This window comes from Python bivittatus, unplaced genomic scaffold (genome assembly GCF_059951505.1).
Source record: "Python bivittatus isolate LINGU-HERP-01145 unplaced genomic scaffold, Pbiv_v1 ctg000610_np1212, whole genome shotgun sequence".
In the NCBI taxonomy this organism is placed as follows: Eukaryota; Metazoa; Chordata; class Lepidosauria; order Squamata; family Pythonidae; genus Python; species Python bivittatus.
In genome coordinates this window covers 31,433,723-31,459,230 of record NW_028277088.1, presented here as the reverse complement: position 1 = coordinate 31,459,230, position 25,508 = coordinate 31,433,723, and the positions used below count along the sequence as shown (strand labels likewise).

Below are 25,508 nucleotides of genomic sequence, written 5' to 3'. Positions count from 1 at the left end.
CGTTGCTTCGCGAGCCAGTTTGTCATTTGGTTCATATCTATTGCGGCGGCAGCAGAAGCAGCATCTAGCCACGCCCCTTCCCTGCCGGTCACGAGCGAGTACAAGAAGGGAACCAGGGGAGGAAAGCGGCTCAGGGGAAGGCGTGGCTACAGCGAAGCGTCGCGGTTTGGAGCCACAGGACCGAACGATAGAGTTCAGGCCGGGAGCGACTGCGAAGGGGACCGCTCGTCGACCCTGGGGAGTTGTGAGTAAAAGGAAGCGAACGTAAGGGGGTTGCAAATGCTACTCTAAGTGAAAGCTGCCTTTTCCTGCACCGGGGCAAGTTATTTCTTTCTTCCCAACTGGTCCTTTCTTGGCTAAACTTTCCTCCTGTGCAGCCTAATGATATTTTGTACCAAGGCGCGCTAGTCTAGCTAGCGTCCCTCCGTCCTCGCGTTTGGCCTCCACGCTCTTCCTTTCAATGAAGAGTTTACTCGTGCTCCTGTCCCTCTGCCTCTCTCTCGGCCACCAAGGCAGAGCCCTGCTCAGGCAAGGCCGGGTTCACCCTCTCCTGCCCTCTGAACTCGAACTGCTGCTACTCGGCTCCGCTCGCCCCATCCTCATAAAGACCTTCCTGTTCAGTGTGGTTAGAAAAGGAGCTGCTGCTCTTTCTTCTGCTGCTCATAAATTGCCTCGATGACCCAAACTAGCATTGAGAGGGAAAGCGAAAAACACCCCCTTTCTCTGTGTGATATGTAGCTTTTTACAGCTGTGTCATGTGATGAAAACTAAAAACGCTCAAAGCTTTTACTTAAAGCAGTGTTTTGCAACCTCAGCAACTTTAAGATGTGTGGACTTCAACTCCCAGAATTCCCTAGTGAGCATTTAAGTCCACACATCTTAAAGTTGCTGAGGTTGACAAACACTGCTTTAAAGCATTGTAGTTTGAATTTAAACAGAAAAGGGTTTGCCTTGTTTTGATATCTTTTTTTCCTGTTCTACTTGCAACTTACAGATGTACATTTATTATGCAAACACAGTGTGTAGCTATGGTTGCTTCCTCTTCAGTTCTCTCAATGTTACACATACACTACATATGCTGTTGGTATAGTGTCTGGAGCAGTGTTGCTCAGCCTTGCAACTTTAAGATGTGTGGACTTCAACTTGCAGAATTCCCCAGTCAGCATCTTAGCAACATCTTAAAGTTGCCAAGGTTGAAAAACACTGCTCTAGAGTAATAACCAGTATTATTCTGTTAGAAGAAAAAATCCACCAAAGAGTTTAAAAGCTGAAGAAATGTATAATGGCATTTTTCATTAGCATAAGATATGGGTTGCTGATGGTCACCAACTCCTCTATATAAAATCAAATTGATGTCTCTAATTATTACAGTACTGTAGTTCTAAATATATTTGCCCTACTTTTAGTTAAAGTAAGTTATTCCCTTCTGTTTTCTTACAACAACGGAGTTGTGAGATGTGGCTGGGTATAAATCTTATAAATAAAATACAAATCAATACCTTCTTTAAACATATAAATGGCATTTTTTCCTCACAGTATTTGTGTTTCTCACCTTTTGATTTTGTTTCTGCAGATTTTTGTTAAGTATTTCCTGTCCTTAGGATGTTTGCAAAAGCAACCAAAACTTTTGTGAAGGAGGTTGACTGTGGGGGAGACTTGATCTCTGTATCATCTCTGAATAACTTGGATAAATTACAGTTCCTGAACTTAGTCACAAAGAAAAAGAAAACCTGGTGCTGGCAAAATCCAAAGTACCATCTCTTGTCAATCACATTGAATGATGTGCTTGCTGAAGATGTACATGATCCTATAAAACCAGGTAGAGTTACAGTTACACACTGTTACAGGAGATAAGAAAAGGTGCAAAGTACTATGGATTATTGTATAGTTCCTGATTTAATATTGTTTAACTTTGAAGTTATTTTTTTTCAAAAAGTCAGATACAGCAGTGTTACTTTACACGTCATCTTGTTCTTTCTTTTGGTTGAAAATGGATGATACCTTCCAGAGAACAATCAAAATAGCCCAAACTGATCTATTAGATACTAATTTAAGCTATGAAACTTTCTACAGTGAAACAGTGAAAATAATGCTTTTTTAAAGTTATACCAGTTTATGGGATTTATGCTATAGAATGACTGCTTGCAGTAGTTGATGCGATCACTTGCAGAGGAGTAAGTGCTAGAGGTCATCTGTGCCAATTTAGTGGATGCATCAATGTGTGCACAGAAAGCATTTTGACCATTCACAACAGCAGTAATTGGTGATAACAATTTTTTCTAACATTGCTAAATTAATATCTGTAACAATTTAGGAAATCATTGTCTTTATTCAGAAGGAAATAGATTATATTGATTTCAGGCACAATAATAAGAATATCCTGAAGAGCCATTTAGCAGTTTCAGAATGAAAAAATAATATAATCAAAGTTGTTAAGACAGAAATATGTTTTCTTTAAGAAAGTTGCTTTTGTTTGCTATTTAAGATTTTCTAATCTGGTGGTATCCATATGTGTTGGGTTACAACTCATGATCATTGAGGAAGTCTGTTATTTGTTGCTTTTTAAAGATGTCAGAAGATTCTTGGCAACTTGTTCTTTTAAGTGGAGTACAGTTGACACTCCATCTTGATCTTCTGACTGCTATTAGAAGCATCTCATTGACTGGGTTCTCATATCATGCTAAATCATAATGTAATTTTTTTTTAGTCTTGGCTTGGCTCTGTGGGAACTCAGCCTTGTGATTTGCAAACTATGGTTTATGAATTAACCAGAAATGTGGGATTCTGGTTTTTCTCCTGTAACCTACTGAAATGGCTATTTCACAGATTGTCTACAAATCACTTCCTATTCTGGAATATTTACTTCTAGAAAATGAGCCATTCCTGCAATGGTTAGATTGGCACATTCTGGGAGAAAAAACCCAGAACACCAGAATCTTACTTTATTGGATATATAACCTTCCTTTCTGCTTTAGTGAGCATGCAAGGCAGCTAATAAAATAAAATTTGCATATATGCACCATCCACTCTGCTAATAAACATGGCTTAGTGGTAATATAGGGGGACGTGATGGCGCAGCAGCTTAATGACGCTGAAAGTTGCCGGCCAGAAATGGTCGACGCTTCAGCGGTTCGAGTCCAGCCTTCGTGTTAACAGGGTGAGCTCCTGTTTCCTCCCCAGTTCCTGTCAACCCAACAGTTCGAAAACTCACGTGAGTAGATAAATGGGTACTCTCACTCCGGTGGGAGGAAAAATGCTGGTGGCGCCTTGCAAAAGGAGTCAGGAGCAGTTGCCGGTAAGCGCGAAACCGCGCTCGCCCAAAAAGGGCGCAAAGCAACGGAAACTCCGCCTCCTGCGCTCACCAGCTGGGCTCTGCTCTAGGAAGGAGGCTCTGGCAAACCACTTCCGAAACACCTTGCCTTGAAAACTGCAAGGACTCGTCCAAGCAGTCACTGCAGAGTCGGTAACGACTGAGCGCAGATTAAAAAAAAAAAAAAAGTGGTAATATATTTGAATGATGCCTGGAGACATGAATCTACATCTCCTTTAGTAGCCACCAGACTCTCTGCCCTGACTGACTTTTATAGTAAAGAACATAGGAAGTTGGAATTATGCCAAATAAAATGTCACTCTTTAGCAGCAGCATCTTAGTTTCCCCAATTCTTTTTTGGGAAGTATGCTTCCTTGTCCAGAAAAAGGACAAAAGAAAGCAAAAGTGGAAGTGACTGTTCCACAGAAGTGGAGGACGAAAGGAGAGTAGTAAGTTGAATTCTGGTGAATCAGTGCTATGTAACTGTATACATACTATGGCAGACATGATTGAGTAACCCATTCTCAAAAAGGTAGTTTATCATGATGTATCAGTCCTGGCAAAAATGGAATCCAGAAGAACCATGCATGATTTACCACAGCTTCTGTAACTTGATCTACTTCAACTGTGTCAGGACAACTGCTCTTACAATTCTTTTTGTTTTACTGACCCTTATTGTTTATTTGATTCTGTAATTAGTAATGAGCCATTTAAGTTGTAGAAGGAAATGAATATTAAATATACAGTAACCTCTCAGAATTAAGGGTTAGCTTGCGAGCATAGGATTGCACATTATCCAGAGAAATTCAGAATAAGAATGTATGTTCTGTACCATTTTTTCCAAATATATTCTTGGCCCTACTTCTCCTTTCATTTTGCAATTGGGTAAAAAAAAATATTTCAGTGTGCTTTTGGCCCTGGTTGACTCTGGGTAATCAGCATGGAACTTATGATTTGTATCAAGTTATTTTTATTTTCTTTGTCCTTGTTTTCATGCTTTGTTCACTGTACTGTCCAGAGTCCATCAGGATTGGGATGGTCTAAATAGATAGAAAGGCAGGAGGCAGGCAGGCAAAGCATGACAAGACTTCTATTTTGTGACTGTTCTGTTTTCACACTAGGTAGAGAGAATGACTTCTGGTAGAATTCAGAGAACTGTTTCTTAGAATGATTGCTATTATCCTTAAAATGTCCCATATGCATGCACACATTTGTAAGACTCAAATCCTTCCAAAGTATAGCATAGGGATCCATTTATTCCAAGGAGGGGGAACGTGTGATCCCCAAGCAACGTTGGTAAACTCTCAGTAGACTCTACTAGCGTGACCCACTGGGTCAAAGAAGTTGTGACTTATATTTCAGCATCATGTGAAGGACCACAAATTCTCCACCCTTACTTTATTCACTGGATTATAAACATTTTCAAATACAGGGAGCAATGAAAATCAGTGAATAGTAAGTCAGTAGATGTCTCAATCTGGTGTTGTTTATAATTAGTCTTTGATTTTTGAGATAATTTGTTTGTGCTCCAGTTTAATATTCTGTCATTTGGATATGTTGCTTTTTTTCTAAGTTATTATAGAGTCTGACTTTGTGAAGTATGAGGGCAAGTTTGAAGATTGCATCGGAGGAAGCATTGAAACTTCATTAGGAAGAATCAGTTTAGGAACTGGAGGAAGAGACATTGTGGAAAGCCGATCCTCTTTTGGAAATCTCAAAAAGCAAGAAGTTGACTTGCACAAGCTTATGAAAGATGTGAAGGGAAGGTATTTATTTTATTCATTTATGAGATCTATACATAGTTTCACTTTACGGGGTTTTAAAAAAATCTTCAGCTTTAAAAATGGCATCTTTGTGAGGAGGTTTAAAAAATTGCTTTGAAAAGTTTTAGAGATAGTTGGAATTGAAGAAAGCAGCAAAGATTGAAGATGAAGCACCATGATTTCTGGAGTTAATATGAATTTAATCTGGGAGTATGATATTGTTTGATTCAAGCTTGACATCTGCTAGACGCATCAGACCTTATAGGCACATCTGTACAATTTTCTTCTCAATGGTATGAAGGAGTTTGCCATTACCTCTTTTCAGGTGTGTTTCAACATCCCAATCTAGCCTACAGTATTTCCCATTTGTGTCCCATCCAAGTACGAACCAGGCCTGAATCTGCTAAGGTTCCACTTAGCTTCCCTTTCAGCCTAGCAATCACTGATAAGACCTTGAAAGCAATATACAGGTGGTCCTTGTTTAGCAACTGCAGTTACGATTATGATGAAAAAGTTACTTTGCAACCAATATCTGCACTTATGACCTTCACAGCATCTCTTTCTCTGTCACATGTTGGCCATTACAGTCAGTAGGTTTTGTTCTGTGGCTGACTCATTTTTTCTTCTTTTTCCCACCTCTCAGAGCAGAGAGATTGCCTAAACAAGCTATCTCTTCTTGGGCAGCCCAGCACTTCTCCAAAAAGTGCTAACCACAATTTAACTAGCTCAGCTCTGTGACCTTAATTAGTTGATTAGAACCTCCATCTGGCTGGCAATGCTATCTGAAACTGATAAGACCCTAATCAGTTTCATACAAAAGGCTTTTGTTTGCCTCCTAAGTGGCCCACTGCTGGCAGCTGACAGCCAACTAGGCATTCCTTTCCATGTGTATTCCCCATTGTGTGTCTGCTTACTCTCTTGTAATCCCTTCCTCTCTAATGAATGTAAATACAAGCATTAATTTCCTTCTACTTGGTAATTATACCAGCACCAGGGTCAGCATTCCAAAGGGTGGGGGAGTGGGGAAAAAGGGCTATAAGATTTGCCTTTTACCTGGCTTCTTCATGAGTCAAGTTCCAGAAACCATCCCTGCCATTTGGGCTCATCCAGCTGTTTGGAGTAGTATCCTTCTGACACTGTAAAGTGAAGGAAAGCTGATGTGAAATCATAAGCACAGTCATGGTCACATGATTTTTACTTAGCAACTGCTTTGCTTAATGACCAAGTTGCTGGAACCAATTGTAGTCACTAAACAAGGACTACCTGTACTCTACACACACACAAAACCTGGTCTGCTATTTTCTGCATGTATAAAATTAAAAATAAGCCCAAAACTGCAGATTTATGAAAACCTTTATTGCAGATGCTGAAGGTTTTTTTCAGCAGCTGTGGACATACAAAGCCACAGGTAATGGAACTAGGAATAATGAAGATCACCTGTATCACCATATTTTCTGGTTAGGGGATTGTGATACACTGAAACTTGGAATTTACGTGATAACCAAGCAGTTTCTTCTGATAACACAGAGAAAGATTAGTTTATCTCATTTTGTTGTCAGGGCATATTTCATGAAATTTCTAGTTATGTCTGTGAACTCGAGCATAAGATAATACAAATGGAAAAGTTGTAATGGGGAGGTTCTGTGAAAAGTTTGTTTTTAAATATAGGTGTCCCCACAGCTAGTCTTGATTGACACCAAAATTACAAAACTTGCATTGTGATGTGATTTTAAAAAAAATGCCTTTAAACAGAACAAAGAGAAGAGAAAGAAAATAGTGAAAGACAACAATTATATATATAAGGGCTTGTCATATATGTTTGTGTGTATATGTGTATATATGATTTTACACAAGTTTCAATTTAATTGTAATCATCCATACCTAATCTTGTCTGTAAGAAAATTGTTTATAAATTGCAAGTAAGATATCTTTAATTTCATGAGTAACTAGAGCCAACAAGTTTATTATTTCAGTCTTGAAGGATTAGTTTCTTAGCAGTAAGAAGGACATGGATAAAGTATTTCCATTGTCCATCCATTACATTCTACATAATAGATAAGTAGTTCAAACGAATCTCAGAGTCAAACTGATACATTTAATTCAGTCATTCCAGAAAATAACTTTAGGAGATTGCAAAATCATGTTTTAATGAACCATTATTCTCACTGCATCTCCAACAATATGAATTACTCAGTCCTTACTCAGAAGCAGGGGGTGCAATAAGACCAAAATATTGAGTAAACCCTAATCTAAGTTCTGTTGAACTAGATGATACAGAAATAATCAGAAGAGAAGAGATAAACAGGAAATTGCATCATAATATCATGACAAATCTCCACTCTTTTATATTTGCTTTACAACATCACATACAAGTATGTAAGGGGTGGAGTTGATGTCCCAATGCGTAATTCATCACTTGCCCCTCCTTCTTCAGACTCCCATACTTTTAAAGACTTTTTTCCTAAAACAACAACAAAGAAGCAAAGTACAGAATGAAGCACACAAAAGCTACTTGAGCCGAGGTACAAAGTTTATAATAGGAAGGAAATGTGTCTGAGTATGCGCGTGTGCATATCAGTGTCACGTTCATCTAAAATGTATTGCAAAGCTGTATTTTAAACGGATTAATAACTGAACTGACACGAGATTCTGTTTGGTGGAATATGGCAGAGGATTAGACTGCTGCTCTCTGGTTGAATTAACTCCGTTCTGAGGAAATAAAGCTGAGTGTTATAGGATTGCAGGGAGTATTTACTAGATATAAGAAGCCAGGCAGCTATTAATTGCCCCAGTGTCCTTGAAGAGGAAGTGGAGACAACCGTTCTTACAATGCCAATTCTGCAAAAATCTGCATGAGGATTTGAATACTAATACAGATGCTTTTTTCCCCCAAAAATACCTATGCTTCTCCTGCCCTGTGTTTGTAGCAAGCCTCTTTTTCTAGTTATTACATATTTTAAAAGAATGGTCTGTGTTCCATAATGATTTAATCTTTCGTATTCCTATTGTCATAAACAAGTTAAACCATTTTATGGTTTTTCTCCCATTTTTAGGTAACAGAGGGTAAAGTTCCAGTTTTCTAAATCATGCTTTGGAACAGGGATCAAATAACAGATTACTAGACTGACCTGAATCAAGCTGAGATATTTAAAGCCTTGTATATGGCCTTCAAAGCAGTAATAATTAAGTTGGCAATATAGGAGGCCCATTAACACTATTATATATAACAGATAGGATTGGTTGTTAGATTTGTATGCCATTTTGAAAATTTTGGATATTTCCAGATAGCTGAAAGTGCTGCCAGTCAAAAGATGTTATACAGCTATTTTGTCTTTCCCTCCTTTATGCATTTTCTGTAATCAGAAAAAGATTTTTAGAAAGTGATGAAACATTAGAGAATTACAAATGGATGATGCAGGGGGACTGCACAGTTGAAACCTCATCTGATCTCTGTTGAAATTATCTTAATTTATCGAAACTAGAATAAATATATTTTAAGTAAATGAAAATCATGTTCTAGTTTCAGTACTTCATTAAATAGTTGAAACAAATCATTTATCATGATTTGTTTTTAGCCATGGCCTGATCAATATTCATTACAGTGGAATGAATGGAGTGCATGGTTTGAACTAGTGTGTGGCAGAGAATTCTTCTAAGTTGTTTTCTTGCCAGTTATTCAGTTTGATGAAATAAAACCTGCTTTATTCTATTAGATAAGAGAATAGGTGGAGTTGTCATATGATTGTATTCATTTAGTTACAAGATGGTGAAGGGGTATATTAGACTGTTCTGTCTTTCATTATGCAATCACCTCTTCAATAGTTTGTAGCCTTCCTGTTGTCCCACTCTTTTCTTCCCCAAAGGAGAACATAATGGAAGAACTCCTCCTGAAACCTTATGGAAAAGGGCTCTCAGTTTCTCTCATCTTTATTTCCTTACATTTGGGAGCCAAGGGATGACAAGGAAACTAATGTTCATGAAGCTTCACACATTTCTCTCATTTCTGTTATTGTTGAAAGACATTGGGCAGACATCCTGTCTCCTTAAGTGTCAAGGCCATAAAGATATGGGAGGAAGTGACCTCAATCTGCTAGCCTTCAGAACACCCTTTAGCTGCTCTGGCAATACCTCTGAATTCCATGAAACAATAAATATCAGAAGATCAAAGGGGGTGCCCTTTGACTAGCAACCAATAGGTCATTGGGAAGATAAGTTTCCCCCAGTAATAAGGAGGATCCCAAATTTATGCCAATTTTAGCCAATCAATTTGTTAATTGCTGTATCTCTGTGTAAGAAACATGTATAAAGTCTTTTTCTTTGGGTGTGATCGGGGTTCTTCTCTGCCTTAAGGGGAGACCCCAGCTGACTCTGTTGGCCTGCTTTCAATAAAACTTTAAAATCTCAGCTGGTGTTTTCATGTCTGATCTTCTGCTGGACTGAATCCTAATTGGGGAGAGTCAGAAACTCTCAAATTTTGCTAACACTCCCACTGGACTTTTTCAGTAGTGATGCTGTTGTTATCCTAAGGGGAGCCTTGCCCCTGAGAAGAGAAAGTATTAAAAATTATCCATCCACAAATTTGCTGGGGAGTTTAGAAATGCTACTGGTAGCTAACTTTAGTTTGAATTACAGGTAATCCCCAGGTTAAGAACACCCAGTTTACAGATGACCCATAATTAAGAACAGAGCCTATTGTAGCAAAATTTGAGTTAAATACACAATGATTTGGGTTAAATACACAATGGTTCAAGTTAATTGCATAATACTACTTATACAATATTATACAATGATACTGTTCCAGCTTACATGCATACATACATACATGATTTAAGGACAGACCTTGGGAATGGAACTCATTCTTAAACTGGGGACTATTTGTATAGCTAAGGTAGTTGGGTAGACCCATGTTCATAACCATATTCAACTATTGACCTTATTTTGCCCCAGTCATTTTCAGTCCAAGCTACCTCATAGGGTTGTCATTGTAGGATAATTAGGGTATTGTCAGGCCCAGCCCAAGAACAATGTGAAACAGTCCAGTTGAGTTCAGTTCCTTTATTTATACCGTATAGACAGAATCTTGCCGGACTAAATCTATACTACTGCAACTAGTGGATATACCCTGTGAGATTCTAGGGAGTAGCTATCCTGAACTTCTCATGCTTCCCATGCTCCACTTCCAAACTGTGTTGTCTCTTGTCTCCCTTCCTGGAGTGCACCCCTTCCTTCCTGATAGCCTTGCTCTCTGCTGCAATCCACCACATCATCCTCCCCTTTGTGGATACATTCCATCACAGGTACTCCCATATATGCCACACTGACCTCTCAAGAATGAATATAAATGCAATGATAGATAAATATACTCTATCAGTTTTGAAAAGGATGTAGATACGTGGGGGAGACAAATATGAAGCATTTGGGGAGATGGCTGATAAGAGCACTGAAAAGTCTGATGTTAGTTTATAACTGAGTCATAAATGCAGTACTATCAGTGTGACAGTATGTTTTTGTATATGCTGCTAGTACCCAAATGCAATGATCTAACATCATTACATAGATAACATGTTTTCTGTTATTTCTGACTGGTATAGTAGCATTTTCCATTGTTTATCAGCTTCTTATGGAAAAACAATGCTATGTCCAGTTATTAAAAGTGAGTTTTTGTTATAGTAGTTTTTAATGTATTTAATTCTCCTTCTTTAGGTCAATAAATCTACAGACTTCGTTGTTGCAACAAATGCTCCAAAGAAAGCATGATGTTCTTTGTATCCTTACGGAAAAAATAATGACAACTCAGAAATGTTTAATATCTGAACACATTCAAAAAGAGGAAAAACTGGCTGGTATGGTGGGAATAAGTACAAAAATTATAAAGGTATGAACGCAGAAGGAAGAATGTTGATGAACTATTATAGCATTCCATGAATGTTTAAAATTTGCTAGCAAACTGCTAATTTTCAACTGCATTTTTCCATATCCCCCCCCCCCCCACAGCAAGATGTATTTAGCCTTTGTGCCCTTTAAATCCCTCCTTCTGAAAAGGCTGAAATTTCATCCCTGTCCACTCCAGTCACGTATTGCATCATTGACCGCATCCCTGTGGCCTTTGAAGCCTAAAAAGTTTTAGAAAAAGAAGTACACCTCTCAGGCACAAATAAAGCTGTCTGCATTAAGTTTAAATATTAACACTACTGTTCAAAATTGCATGTTCTATGCAATTTGAGGACTGTTTGCTGTTAAATGGTGTTTGCTGTTAAATGTTAAGATGGCCCAAAATATGAACCATTTTTGTAAGGTGAAAATACTCAGATCGAAGTATGAAGCACTTACACAGAACCATTTTGAGAAGCTTTGCTAGTCAGTCAAATAAAAGTTACAAAGAAATTGCTGGATGAGGCTAAAGGATCATTGAATCCTTTGCTCCAATTCTTTCAGTAGTAGAGAAGCTCACAAGAGGTTAATTATGGAGATGGTCACCCCAACTGAAAGTCACCACAAATGTATTTTCTCTGAGGGTAGAAGATCTATTTGTATTAAGGAGAATTCTTTGTAGTAGACTTGTAGTAGATCTGTCTTCTGTGAATTAAAAACCCACTTATTAGCAAAGCCAAACTTGAGAAAATACATTTGAGATATGTCTAGTTTTAAGTTTTTTTAAAAAAACCCTACAAAAACAAAAAATGCTAATTTATTTATGTATTCATTTATTTACTGTACATGTATTCCACCTCTCTTTGACTCATGGTGCTGTACCTCTCTCCACACACACCCTCCCCCCATGCCACATATTTTATCCTCATGGCTATCCTATGAGGGGCATTGGGCTGAGAGATGATAGCTCAAATTTCTCAGGTCTATGTGTTTTCTGTTTCTGTTTCATTATTTGGCTTTAACTCACTTAAAAGTGATTGAAAAGTCATTTTTGAACTCTACAAAATGACTCCTTGACATCCTTTGGTGTGTAAATTATTGCATTTTGGGATTAATTTGCACAAATTAGCCAGCGATTAAATCTCTTCCTAGGTATCAGTGAGTGAAAATGGGAATATGATCAAGAATTCTAATGTGGTACTGGAGATCCCTGCTCCAACAGCAATTGCTTATGGTGTAATAGAGCTGTACATAAGGCGTGACGGTCAATTTGGTAAGTAATCTGCCCGTTCTCCCTCTCCTTTTCCTCAGGGCAGGATTACAGAGCATGCTCATCCTGATGAGTAATGGGTTTTTATTAGAATGAGATCATCAATAAATGTCCTCTAAAATACTTTTTTAATATCTTATTTTGAGTTCATCAAGTTTATACATACTTTGCATCAGGACACAGTTGGTGCTCATTTGAAGAGGAGGCTTACAGATATTTAGAATCAGTGTGACACAGTCTGAAGCCAAGTATAATACATGAGAAGATGTCAGTGCAGGTTAAACCAAAGCCTTCAAGCATCTTATTTGGTTGCAAATTATGGATTCTACTATATGCAGAAAGAGAAGGCCTGTCTTACGCTATCAACTTCCACTCACTTAGTGTAACTTAAGAGTAGATACTAAGACCTAATCTCTGCACATGAAATGTTTAAAATATGGATGCCATATGATGGTATTTAGTACAGGCTGCATTGATCTAAAATGAAAAAGTGAAAATATGTATATTAAAAGTTCCAAAACTATGCTTGTACCATATGGGAATGCTTTATTTGAACATAATGATGATTACAGTTCATTAATCTCTTTCCTCCTTTATAGTATTACTGTTTCTTCTTTCATTTCTGTATTGCTGGGTTTTAATATTTGGCTGTCTTGTCTTTGAAACCTTACAAATAATAAATGTCTCTGCTCTGCAAGACTAACCCTACTTTAGGCAGAGTCAGATAGGCACTTCAGGTTAGGGAGGAGTTTATAAATGATACCTCTGGGCCACCAGAGACCCTTGGCCATTCTTTTTCTTGTAGAATACATCTCTGTGTGCTTCATAGCCTTTTTTGCATCTCCTAAACTAGTCTGCTGCATCTCCTAAACTAGTCTGCTGCTCCTATGTGTGATGAAGGCTCCCCAACTTCTCCATATGGAATGAGGCTGCTTTTTGTCTTTTGTGACATGCAGTAAATGTCTTGAAAATGTTCCTCTGTACTGAAATGATCAACCTGTTCACAGCATCTATAGTGGAATGTTCTCATCTATAGAAGTTCTAGAAATTCTCATCCATTTCTTCGGTGAACATCCAAGAAATTGTGCCTAAAATTTACAATGTGCTAAGAGTTCTAGTGACACTCAGTGACGTTATAAGGCAGCAAATTACAAGGAATTATCATTGTTGCACTCTAATAAGGTTTTTTTCCTTATTCAGATGTTAATTTTCCAACTGGATTTCAAGAAAGATCCGAATCTGATATCAGAATTAATGCTATCTCTAAATCTTGATATATACCTGTAGCATTGTCTCTTTTATACTAGTATAATATTCTTGGCATACATTTCAAATGTTCCTGTTACAGTCTGAGCAGTAAAGTATTTCCTCAAAAATCATAATGAAACTCTTTTGTTCACTTGAGCATTCACATATTTTTCAAATGTCTGCCTTGACTTACTTTTCAGTGTGCCTTTGGAATGTATCTCCCCCTTGTTTATCAGTTATGCAGGTTATGTTATTCTCTGAATGCTTTAGACATAAACGCTCAAAAACACAGTGTGTTCTTGCCAGTTAATATCACAGAGTTATAATAATATGACCAGGTTAAGGAGAGGGGTGGGGAGAGGGGGTGGTTTAGTGTTTGGTGATGTCACAAAGGCACTAAAACCTGCCCACATGCTAGTTTTTGTTTTTGTTTTAAATAAAGATCTGCATTAATATTTCTGGAAGGAAAGACTTGGAGGGGGAGGCCCAGATGAAAGTTACAGATTTAAATGCAGTATATTGCTTCTCCTAAAGCTGCCTTAGCTCCCACTTCATTGATGCAGCATTCAGAAGGAGGATGCAGACATGTAGGCAGAAATATTAGCAAACCAATATTAGATATGAGTGTCTTGAGATAAAACTGATTTATTAGCATACAAAGACCACCCCATCTGAGCTTCATTTCTCTTGGAGAGTAGCTTTCATTTATGTTACATTTTTCCTCTCACATTGTATAGGTTGTCTTGATGTCTTAAGGGGTTTTAATATGCTGGCTTCATTCCTGTTCTGTAGCACAGAGTGTGTTTATGTGCAATTACATCCTTTTTCTAGATTTTTGTTGTTGTTGTTGCTTTTGCCCTGTTTGCTTCTCTCTTAGAATGCCCTTGATTCAGTGAGAATGGATGCATAGGTAGAACACTTGTATTTACATTCTGGTCAGGAGTTTCCAATGGTACACTGATGAGTTAACATTTCTTTACTATATCTGTCTTGCATGTGTTCTGAAGTAACAAACCGTTCTCTATTCTTTATCTTTGTGCATTTAATTACAGCTTTGCAAGAATCTTGAGGACGTTGTGTAAGAAAGGACAGAAACCTTTCTTTTCATTGTTTGATCATTGAGAAAGTTACAAACATCAAAATTTTAAATTAATTAATTTTACACTATCATAAATAAATGCTTTGTATGCCACCCAGAGTCACTGTTGTATAATGTTATATTTACAGTATATATTATATGTATGCATGTATGTATAAATAAATAAAATTGCAAGTCCAGCCAACTTAATGCTATGGAACTAATTTACCAGAGGTGTGATGGACCTTTCCCCAGTGGAGACTCTAGAACAGCATATGTACCAGTGAAAACATCTTGATTGTTAAAGAAAATCACAGGGAACATCATCTGTTTTTCTCTTGTGAAATTGGTGATTTCCGATTTGTTACTCCCACCGGGATAAACATTTTGTGAATGGGCAAGCTCTCTCCCATGATTTAACAAAATGGCTTAGTGCTAATAAGACTACCGAGAGATAATTTATTTGTTGTTCTCAGTATTATCGGGTCGGGGCTATAAATCAAAAGTTAGCTGAGTAGTATTTTTGGTTTCAAAGTGCTTGATAAGATAACCAAACCATTCTTTTTGTAGAATTCTGCCTCCTTCATGATCAACAAGGTGGTTTTGAAAGGGGGGCCATAGAAGGGCCATCTTACCGTTCTTTGGCCTTCGAAGATGCTTGCTTCCCTCATCCCTTGGATGCTGTGGATAATGAGAAATTGCCTGGGCCTGAAAGCCCTATTCCAACTGGTGCTTCACTAAGCATTCTAAGCAAAGGTAGGATTAGGAACCTGTTCAGATGTATAGAGTGATGTCCTGTTCATTATGCTAACTTAAACCAAAAATATTTTCAATTTGTGTTTTCAAATAATGTCAGAAATGTGGTTCTAGAATGGGAGGGGGGGTTAAGGCAGATTTGAGCATTGCATCAAAAATAGTTGCAGTTAATTCCTCCTGAAACTGTATCACCAGCTGTAAACACTAAGAGCTACAACATTTACAAGTCATGGAAGTTTTGGTATTGCTTTAGCAACCTCCACCCTGAGCTCCCTCCCCATTCCTCCCCATGCTATCTGTAAGAGTGCCTTTGTTGTCCCCCTTATTATGCTTTTACATCTCTTTGAGCTGATGGATAATAAAAATACCAATAGTCTTAAAACGTTGCTGTTTTTCACACTTGCTACAGGATGATCAATGACATAAGAATATTTTATCTCCCTTTTAAAAAACAAATTATGTGTGGAGTTAACTTATAGGTATATGCCATGCATAACTAATGCAATAGTTATATATTGATACTGCATATTTGACTTATGAATGAACCTTATTCTGTGCCCTGCAGAATCAAAGAGAACTAATTTTGTTATGTGTAACAGCAGTGAAAAAAAATGGAAGATACATGTGGATGAATGGGAAGTAGTAATTCCTACCCTGTTAGAAATCTCTATCCATTTGCTCAGTTGGAGGGCTCAGGCCAGTTCAGAACTGATATCAACATCCTAGTCTATAAAAAAAACTCATCTTTCTGAAGAGAAAGATACATTCTTCATCCTAAAACAAGATAATTTTTATGAAGCCATTTTTAGCACTTAGGTGGTGTGAATAGTGAAATAGCCAGAGCAAGGTGCTAAATACCAAAGCATTTGTTGGATTTTGTACTAAACAAAAAACCAATAAAACTGGCTTTAGTTTTATCTTTATATGACTCCTTTAATCTATGACATTATATGACTTCTTTAACCTCTGTGCATGAAAATATGTTTGCTATGTACTTTGAAAACACATTGCTTATTTCTGGAGCTTTTACTTTGTGCATATTTTCTCAAGATGACTTTGCTTTTCCATGACATATTATAGACCTCTCTATGGTGATTTTACATATTGCAGAATGTGGCGCTTTTGTTCAGTATGGAAGGTATACTTTCTCTTGCTATAAACATAATTATGAACTATTTTGGTTATATTTTGTCCCTGCCAAACTGTTCCAAATCAATAATGTTTATAGTGCCTGCATGGAAGTGCAGTTTCTGGATTAACTGTTTCAGGAGAGGTTTACTTAGCAACAGCTTAATCTGATAGTAAAATAGAAAAACTACAAATTAGGATCATGTTAGAGACCCCACTTACAGATAGTGAAAACTCAATGTACAATTAATTGTATATCTAATTATAAAAGAAAGTTGTGATTTAAGAACTGGTTATGTGGGAGGGGTAGTTTGCAACTTCTTCGCTGTGTTAGTCAACTCTAGCAATTCAAGCAGTGCAATGGCATCTTTGCAATTGAACCAGATCTGAAGCTTCATTTTTACCTTTCTCATTGTAGGGTTCTGCTTTTTAAATGAATTGTTTATCCATTTATCATACTTTTGTATAAATGGCTCAGTACTGAACTGTATCACCCACTGTGCTAAATCATGGTCTGTTAACAATGGTTTACTGCCTTAACAATGGTTTACTGACTAAACTTCATGTAACATGCTAACCAAATGAGCCACATTATGTCTTTGCATGATGCAGAAACCTAGCGCTTGAGCACATCCAGACTATCACAGAATTGTATTTCATTTGAATTCTGGTTTTCTCTGCTAGTACTCTGTACATACAAATTTCCTCTTTCATGAAATTATAGGATGAATTTTTGAAATCTGTGTCAGCATAAAGGCCAATTTTGTAAAAATCCCTCATAAAAAGGCCAATACATATGATGCATTATACTTCCAACACACACACACACAATCTGCTACATGAAATTAGTGAATGTTACATTCAGAATTCTTAGGATTAGCTTTTGAACCTCTCCAATCTGAGTCTCTCTAATGATTAAAAATGCCTGCTTAATATGTTTTTTAGATGTCCTCCAGTTAAAGACCCAGTTCCAACCTTTTATGAACCTATCAGAAGAGAAGCAGAGAGCTTTATACCGAATGGTGTGTCACTTTTTGCTTCATGAAGAAACAGTGATGCAATTAGAAAATGTGGTAATTTTTATTTCCTAATCATACACACAATTTCCCTCTTCTTATTTTTAAAGCTTGTTCTTTATAAAGAAAGAAAAGTAGTTTTGATTGATCCAATAACCTACATGTTTCTAATTACATATTTACAGCAAAATTATGATTATTACCATTGAGTCAGCGTTGATTCTTGGTGATTACATTGATGGATCTTTTTCAGGATGATCTATCTTCAACCTGATCCTTCAGATCTTCTAACAGTGCTCCCATTACTGCTGTAACTGAATGCATCCACCTTACTGCTAGTCATCCTATTTTTTTCTTTCCTTCCACATTTTCTAGCACTGTAGACTCTTCAAAGGAATTAGGTTTTCACATAATATGAAATCAACAGGACTTATATTGGTCTTGCCTGATTTACGCATCATTGTTTTCAAGATCACAGCAGGTGGCATCACCTACCCAACCTTGACGATCTCAAAGAAAGCTAAGCAGAGTTAGACCTGCTTAAGACTTGGATAGGAAATCATCAATAATTCCCAGGGCTGTAAGCTACATGGAAGTTTTAAAAAAACAGCAGTGGCAAACCATTTCCATATTGTTGTCAAGGAAACATCATAGATATGTCAATGCAATCAGAAGTCAAACTCAGTTTGATTAACTTTATTCTGAGTATGACTAAATCAGCCCCTGTGTCTGTTCCCTTTTTGTTTTGTTTTGTTTTGCAGATGGACAATATATGTTCTGAGGACAGTCCAGGAATCCTAGTAATGGAGGAATTAAAGTCACCAGAGGAACCATGTTTAGAGGAGTTTCTGCAGCTTGTAGGTGTCCATTTACAGAGCAGACCATTGATTCACAATAAGGAGCTTTTCTTAGCTGTTCATCTCCTCCTCAGTGCTGTGGCAGGTACAGAAGAATAAATGAATAAATAAATAAGCAGTTTTCTTATTAAAATTAAGTTTTGTTCAGAGCAAATAAGATTTGCTGTTTCAGATTGATCGTATCATGGGTGCAGAGGGAAAACATTTTGTAAATTCAGTTTGTGAATCTAGAGGAAATCCTCAGTGCAAGTATAAAGGAATGCAGAACTAGATGCATGATGCTGGAATGTCAACCCTTCAAGGTAGACCAGATCAGGAAACACATCCACAGGAAGACCAGAAGTATACTGAGAGAGGCTATAATAAACAAAATCTTATAAGTCTGACTGCTTCTCCCCTCCCAGTGAGTCAGGGAGGAATCATCCTGAGTCTTTTCCTAATATCTCCACAGGATTTTAGGAATGCTTCTGTCCTCTTTACATTATTTACATAATGGTTTCTGAATATTTGCTTCAAGGCCATCTCCCTAGCTTTCTACATAGGAATTACTTAACCTCAACTGCCTCTGAATGCTGGCTTTTTCATTTAGATTCACATGGTGATTACTATTCCCCTTGTATGCCAAATTTATTCACTGCTACTAAGAGAAAAAACAGGAAAGGTTCAAGCTTTCATGTCAGTAGTATAAATTACAGTGTTTTGGAATCTGCCTTAAAATAAGTGCTGTCTTAAAGTAAGAATTTAGAAAGTAATTGAACTGACAAAGAAAAAGGTTGCTGACTAGAAATACGAATTTGTTAATTAAATATTATTTTCAATAGTCCCAGATGAGCTAGCCTCAAATCATTAATTGCCACTTGAAACTGTCTCTAAGCAGAAAAGTTGTTATTAAGCAAAATTAATCTTTTTTTACACTACTATTTTTCTAAATATCTCTGTGACTCACCTCAGTTTTACAGATGCTTAGCATTTCTTTTCTGTCTTTTGATATCATACTAAGATTGTCTTCATTTCCTCACTCTTTGTTCAGATCACTGACTCCTTGTTCAGTGATAAAGTAGGGACTATATGTTTGGATCTTTTGTCTAGAGTCTTAGGATTAATCACCCTTATCAAAGAATTAAGTTTCAACATTATAGAAACCCGCACTTTTTCCAAGAATGACATTTATGTATTTGCAAAGATTGTTATTGTATTTGTCACTTGCAGTGATTTACCTTAGATTCTACCTAGACTACTACTGAGCCCCAGTCATGATACCACTGTTTGTGAATCATTGCTCTAATCAGTCTTTGATGTCATTGGTTTTTTGGGGGGAAAAACTCTTTCTCTGTGTCAAAAGTATTGATCTTGTTATAGATGTGACAGGCTAGATTGGACCCATTCTCTGAAATGAAACTGCATTTTTTATAATCTCAGATTTTTTTTGTTGCTGAATTCAAAAGGATTTTTCCCCCCAGTTCTTAACTTTCATGATACTTTTCCCTTTGATATGGTTGATTACTCTTTTCTGTCTTGATCCTATCTTGCGTTAAGTTTCTGTCCCTTTTTTTCCCCCTTACCTATCTTATTGCTCATCCAGTATATGCTCCTACAGGGAGAAGCTCATTCAGTATTAGGGGAGAGAGATCCTTTTTCTGATTTTTCTTTATCTGAAGGCCATGTTTTTGGTCCTCTGTTACTTTACTACATGTTGTTTTTGGAGATTTCATCATATCCTGTGTTTTTCACTAGTGTCTGTACAGCATACAGACCCAGTTCTAGTCATATCTCCAGCGAGCCTTTCACTTCATCTATCATATATGTATGATGCTGAGCTTGAACTGCCTTCTCCAATTCAATACATCCAGGCTCTTGTACATGGCATATGTTCATGCATTCTGCATTCTTTATCAGTGATGCCATCCATCCTCTTAATCAAGATGTGAAATCTTTATTTTTGAGATACGTTTTTTAATTTCCTCTTCCTTTGTCTTAGCTCTCCGATTTTAATATTTCTTCAATACATGTTGAAGTTGTCTCCTCTCAGTGTTTTCATTTCTAACTAGAACCATCTCTTGCATCAGTGCTTGGGAATGCAATTTTGGAATAGCCAGACTTTGTCTGTCAAAGCTTTTAAATGCAAGTATGTATGGTAGATTGTCTGAACAGTAGTCATTTGAGAGCAAGATTCAGTTGCATGGTTCACAAAACTACAGCTTGGAATTTTCCTTTCAGGATTGCAGTACAGATTCTCAAGACAAGGTTTTTTAGACACAGCAGGAGTTGTTCTGTGTTAGCAGTTGATTCTAAATGGCCTTTGAGAACTTCCCCAGTCCCTTGCCCTACTTTCTTGAGTTTATTCAGTAAGGTCTGTGATTCAGTGCTGAGCAGAGATTATTCTTTTATACTTTTGAAAGTTTTTGTTTACCTTTTGTTTCCGTCAGAGCTGTCAAGTTATTCACTAGTCCTGCTGCTAGCCTGCTGTGACCTCCAGCTTGTCCCTACTCTGTGTTTCTTGGTAAGTCCTTTTATTGCTATTCTCACCTGCCCAAATTCATTAGACTCTGCAATCTGCTCATTTTAAACAAAAAATATGTTCCTCAAAACAGACTTCTCAGAAATTGATACCTCCACTCTGGTTTATCTTGTGGCTACAGTAGCTCCATTCTCTTATCAGAAATAGATTGAGATCTTTTGTTCCCAAATACTTGTAATTTTTTTCCTGCAAGTGTGGTCCAAAAGGACAGCTCCTGTTGTTACTTATCAACCACTCCCTTCATGGGATGCATAGGAAAACAATAGGGGGGGAAAAGAGAGATGGTTCTGATAGGCTGATCTGCTTAGATAAGAACTAGTTTCGATTGCGAGTGAGGACATCTTACATGGTGACTGTTTACATGAATTTGTTCAGCAGCGTTTCTATATAGATAGTTGTTTTGTGTGATCTTTTGGGAAGTATGATTGATTATTTCTGTTTTTTCTTACTCATTTTAATGCTTTATTGTTCAGGGGTGGTTTTGCTATATTTACGCTCTTGTGCTGTTATGAATTGAGTTTTTTAAAAAAAGTATTGATTAATTCATTTATTTAAATAAATATATCCTGCCTTTCATAAATATATTTTAATACAGCATAATAAACACTCATCATCAGAATGACTCTAAAATAGAAATTTCAGACTCCTGCCCATTCCAGAAGTGATGCTTCACTTTGGTGAAAGTTTGATAGAATTACCCCGTTGAAGCAGATTTACCAGTTGAAGTAATGACCTGCTTCAAAGCACTTTGTAGAGTTTCAAAGTGCTACACAGATACAGTGGATTTTCTATTGCTTCAGGAATTGCTACAGATAAGAGACAATGGAGTGCTGAGATGTGAGGTGCAATGGCATGATGGTCTCTCTGACAATGACCTAAGTAGCCAATGGTATATTAAACTCTGTGCCTACAAGAATTCTTTTGGGTGTCCAAACCTAAAATAACGTTATATATGAAACCCTTAGAGATATCTGACTGAACCTTGGCAGGATTACTGTTCTCTAGGAGTTCTACATTCCATTTCATGCCATTCTGCCAAACAGTGAATCAACTACAGGCATTTAGATAACCTATAAACATTTTCCCCTAAATGGAATCACAAAGCAGGTTCATTTGAATCTGTTTGTTCTCAGATTGAGTCCTTCCTCTTCAAATCTCAAATCAGTACTGAATCGGGACTGATTTGTCCAGCCCTCAAACATGCAAATGCACACATACTTAACAATAGACATGAGTTGTTCCTTTTCACAATAAATTGGGTTATGTAGGGTACTGAAAAGGAATATGAAACAATAAGCCAAAGACATTTAAAGCCTAAGATAAGAAAAGGAAACAGAGCTAAACTAATTGACAGCTCTGAGTTCATTAGTGACACTCCACATGTCCCCACCCCACCCTGAGAGGTTGCTAACAGTTGTAGCTTATGAATTGCTTTTGGGGAAAGTGTGTTTCACAGATGGTGTTACTATTGAAGAGGCTGCTGCACAGAGCTTTGGCTGGGATAACAGATTTATTATTTGTATTTTTCCATTTCATTTATATCCAGCATTTCCTCCAGTAAACTCTCCCTCTTTTGATTCTCGCAAAAAAACTTGTGAACATTTAGGTGATTAGGTTGTCCAAAGAATGGGTATTTGGACTTGGGCCTCCCCAATCTAGTGTAGCATACTCTGAGCATTACATCACATTGACCCTCTAACTTGTTGAATTATTAAGAATGTGCAAAAACTTCTACTCCAGAATCTCAGAGGATTAATTTCTGGAAAACTGCTGGATAGCCTCCGGTGGCCAAATTGATGTGATTTGAAAAAGGAACAAAATTCCAGAGTTTCCCAAAACATTCCATTCCTAGATCAGTAGGCTTTACACATAACTGTTTGCCTTCATTATTGAAGGAAAAATTGCACTATTGTGGAAATGCCTTTAATCAATGCCTTTCTCTCTCTGAACAGCCTAATATGACCTCAGAGGATGGCACAATGACACTTGCAGATCCTATACTAGCTCCACTTGCTCACCCAGAAAGGTTTCGGATAGCGCAGAAGTTATTTGCTTTATCAAACATTAATCTGGAAATGACTGAGACTTCTATCAAAGCTGCAACCATGAAAAAATCCAGTTTTTCCCCAATCATTCTCTATATAGCATTGAATGGCCTCCACACATTAGGCTGTGAAAGAGACAAGAACTGATGAAGCTGTTTGGATGGTTTAATACTGCAACCATCTCTGTTTAATGCCTCTTAGAGCTGAACCTGCTTGATTTGTATCCATGCAACTAGACTATCAGCCAATGGACTGTTATTGGAGCAAAGCAAACACTGAAACGAAGTATATGAATGAAAAGATACAAAGATAAAAAAATCTATGCAAGGATACTTGGTGAAATATTTAACATTCCTATGTTGTTTTAAAGTACAGAAAGATTACAGGTAGTCCTCACTTACCAGCCATTCGTTCAGTGACTGTTTGAAGTTACGACAGTGCTGAAAAAAATAACTTTACAGCTCATTTACAACCATTTACGACCTTTGCAATGTTCTTCAGTCACATGATCGCCGTTACAGTCAGTATGCATTGTCTTCTGCCTGACTATCACAGGTTCTTTTTTTAAACTATACCTAATTAGATTGACCCAGACTCAAAAGAGCCACAAAAGCACTGGACTCTGGACAGGTGGCTGCAGAGCTTCCAGAACACTCATCTCCACCTACACCTGTTTCAAGATTGCAGATTTATTGGCAGCTCTGCCGTGCTACCACTGGGGAGAAGGCTCAAATAGGAGGGGAAGAAAGCAACCTGTTCTTCCACACTGACCTGTTTTTTTTTTTTATTTTTAGTCCCCTTGCAGAGCAGAGAGATTGCAGAGAAAGGGATTGCAAGAAAGTAAACTCTTTGCTCTTCTACTCATTGAAAATAATGCAATAGTGCTAGCAGTAGGAATGGGTCAGGCAAAAGAGAGATTGTCTCAGAGATTGCTTGCTTTTTTCCTCTTCCCTGCCCCCCAAGTGGAGAGATTGGAGAGAAGTGGATTTCAAGAGACTAAGCTGTTTGTGTAGTGCACCCACAACTCCCAGCCCTGCACTGTGGCACAATCACGTTGCTTTTGGAAACAGTAAGCAGGCACTCCAGCATTCCAAAGGGCAGGGGAGTGGTTAAGAGGCAAACAAAGCTGAAGGTGTGAAACTGACTAGTCTTGTCTTTTTCCAGTTAGAAAGCACAGTCATGGTCACATGATTTCCCACTTAGCAACCACTTCGCTTAGCAGTGGCGTTTCCAGTCCCAGTTAGGGTCATTAAGCGAGGACTACCTGTATTGGTCATTGTGCTTCAGTGCTAATAATTTTATCTTGTTCTCTTTATAAACTAGAGTTTGTATGTACTAGAGGGTTTTCTAATTGAATAGAATTATGTGGAAGCAGAATATTTTCAAAACTGACCAAATTCAAATAAGACATAAACTGAATCATTAAGCACAAACGTAATGTCCTAATAGGTTCGGCCTCTGCCAGGAAAAGATGGTGTGTTGTAGATAAGTCTTCCCCACTTGATCACATACAGAATTTTCATAAAGTATTATGGCTGCCTTGTGGATCTGACAAGCTAGTGAGTCTAAAGGATAACTAACTTGCCCAGGAAACTGAGTACAAAGCCGAGATTATACCTGACAAGATCTGAGGGCAGACTGTTTCAGCTACTACTAAAAAAAAAAAAAATCAACTGTTGATAAAGAGGACCAGATTCCCTGCCAGACCTCTCTGGTGTCAGTAGTACACTGCATAAGATAAGGTAAATTGTAGCAAACTTCAAACACAGTAAAAAGGAATGAGAGAGACAAGAAAAAGAAAAAGGGAGGTTCTAGAAGAAGAGAATGCTGCTGCCAACCATCACTGGGTAAGGAGCCTACTTCCACTTGCAGGTTATGAGGAAAGAGGGAGAACAGGGAAGAAAAATACTTGCAGTACATTCAAGCAGACTCTTTGCAGTTGGGATTCGGGTGCCATCTTCCTTTGGAATCCCAATTAAAAAGTTAGTAAATTGAGTAAATACTGCAATATTTGAGGTTACAAGTTTCAGAATTCCCGTAGAAAAATTCTGAATGATACATGTCTGTTGTGGGAAAATGCCCACTCCACATATGTATCCCCACAGGTCCCAGGCATCTAGAAAGCGCCAAGTTCTGCATTGCTGCCTTAGGTAATGGCAACAGTTTCTCGTGTGTTATATGAAAGAATGCTTTTAGGAAGATTATTGTATTTGAACCTTCCAGCCAAATGCCCAGGGTATATTTATATCACTGTCTAGGAATTCACATTATTTCAGTGGGTTGTATATAGTGAATACATGTTACTACAGCATAAGCATTTACAGTAGAATAAACAGTATACTACATGAATATGTACTGTGTAATATATGTTATCTATGCTGAGTATCTGTAAATAATGAGGAATAAAAAGCAGCCTTGCAAATCACAGAACCCCTGCCTTGGTGTAAAAAGTGTTGTTACAAAATAAAAATTCCCTTCTATATCAGCAAAGCCCCCAACTGGAGTGATAAGCTGTTACAGCCTTTCCTTTCAGAGACATACCTGCCACCATGGCCAGCCTGCTCCTACCCAAAGCCCTCAGCATCAAGGGAGCGATGCTCTTTAGTAAGTGATGCTCCTCAGCAGAGAAGGCTGGGGCAAAGTGTGCC

The 25,508-nt window shown here is 37.6% G+C and overlaps 1 protein-coding gene across 3 annotated transcripts; it reads left to right on the top strand.

The window, feature by feature from the left end:
• The first annotated feature begins 139 nt into the window (after nt 1–139).
• Nucleotides 140–25,290, top strand: GSDME (gasdermin E). Of its 3 annotated transcripts, none has more exons than XM_025169745.2 (10): nt 140–244; nt 1,574–1,819; nt 4,884–5,076; nt 10,777–10,948; nt 12,097–12,217; nt 15,111–15,296; nt 17,370–17,446; nt 18,202–18,382; nt 20,724–20,797; nt 22,768–25,290. In XM_025169745.2, exons 2-10 carry the CDS (start codon nt 1,603–1,605, stop codon nt 23,005–23,007), a joined length of 1,461 nt encoding a protein of 486 aa, XP_025025513.1. In that variant the 5' UTR covers nt 140–244; nt 1,574–1,602; the 3' UTR covers nt 23,008–25,290. The 3 variants fall into 3 exon arrangements, with proteins under 3 accessions (XP_025025513.1, XP_007433151.1, XP_007433152.1); XM_007433089.4 differs by having other exon boundaries at nt 17,370–17,497; XM_007433090.4 differs by having other exon boundaries at nt 140–264; nt 17,370–17,497.
• Nucleotides 25,291–25,508: the final 218 nt, after the last annotated feature.

What these genes read in the sequence shown, in the direction of transcription:
- GSDME (XM_007433089.4), top strand. Translation starts at nt 1,603, where the DNA reads ATGTTTGCAAAAGCAACCAAAACTTTTGTGAAGGAGGTTGACTGTGGG. An exon ending in ACTAAGCATTCTAAGCAAAG is followed by an intron (nt 15,297 to 17,369) that starts GTAGGATTAGGA and finishes TATGTTTTTTAG; the next exon opens with ATGTCCTCCAGTTAAAGACC. An exon ending in TCCCTACTCTGTGTTTCTTG is followed by an intron (nt 20,798 to 22,767) that starts GTAAGTCCTTTT and finishes CTCTCTGAACAG; the next exon opens with CCTAATATGACCTCAGAGGA.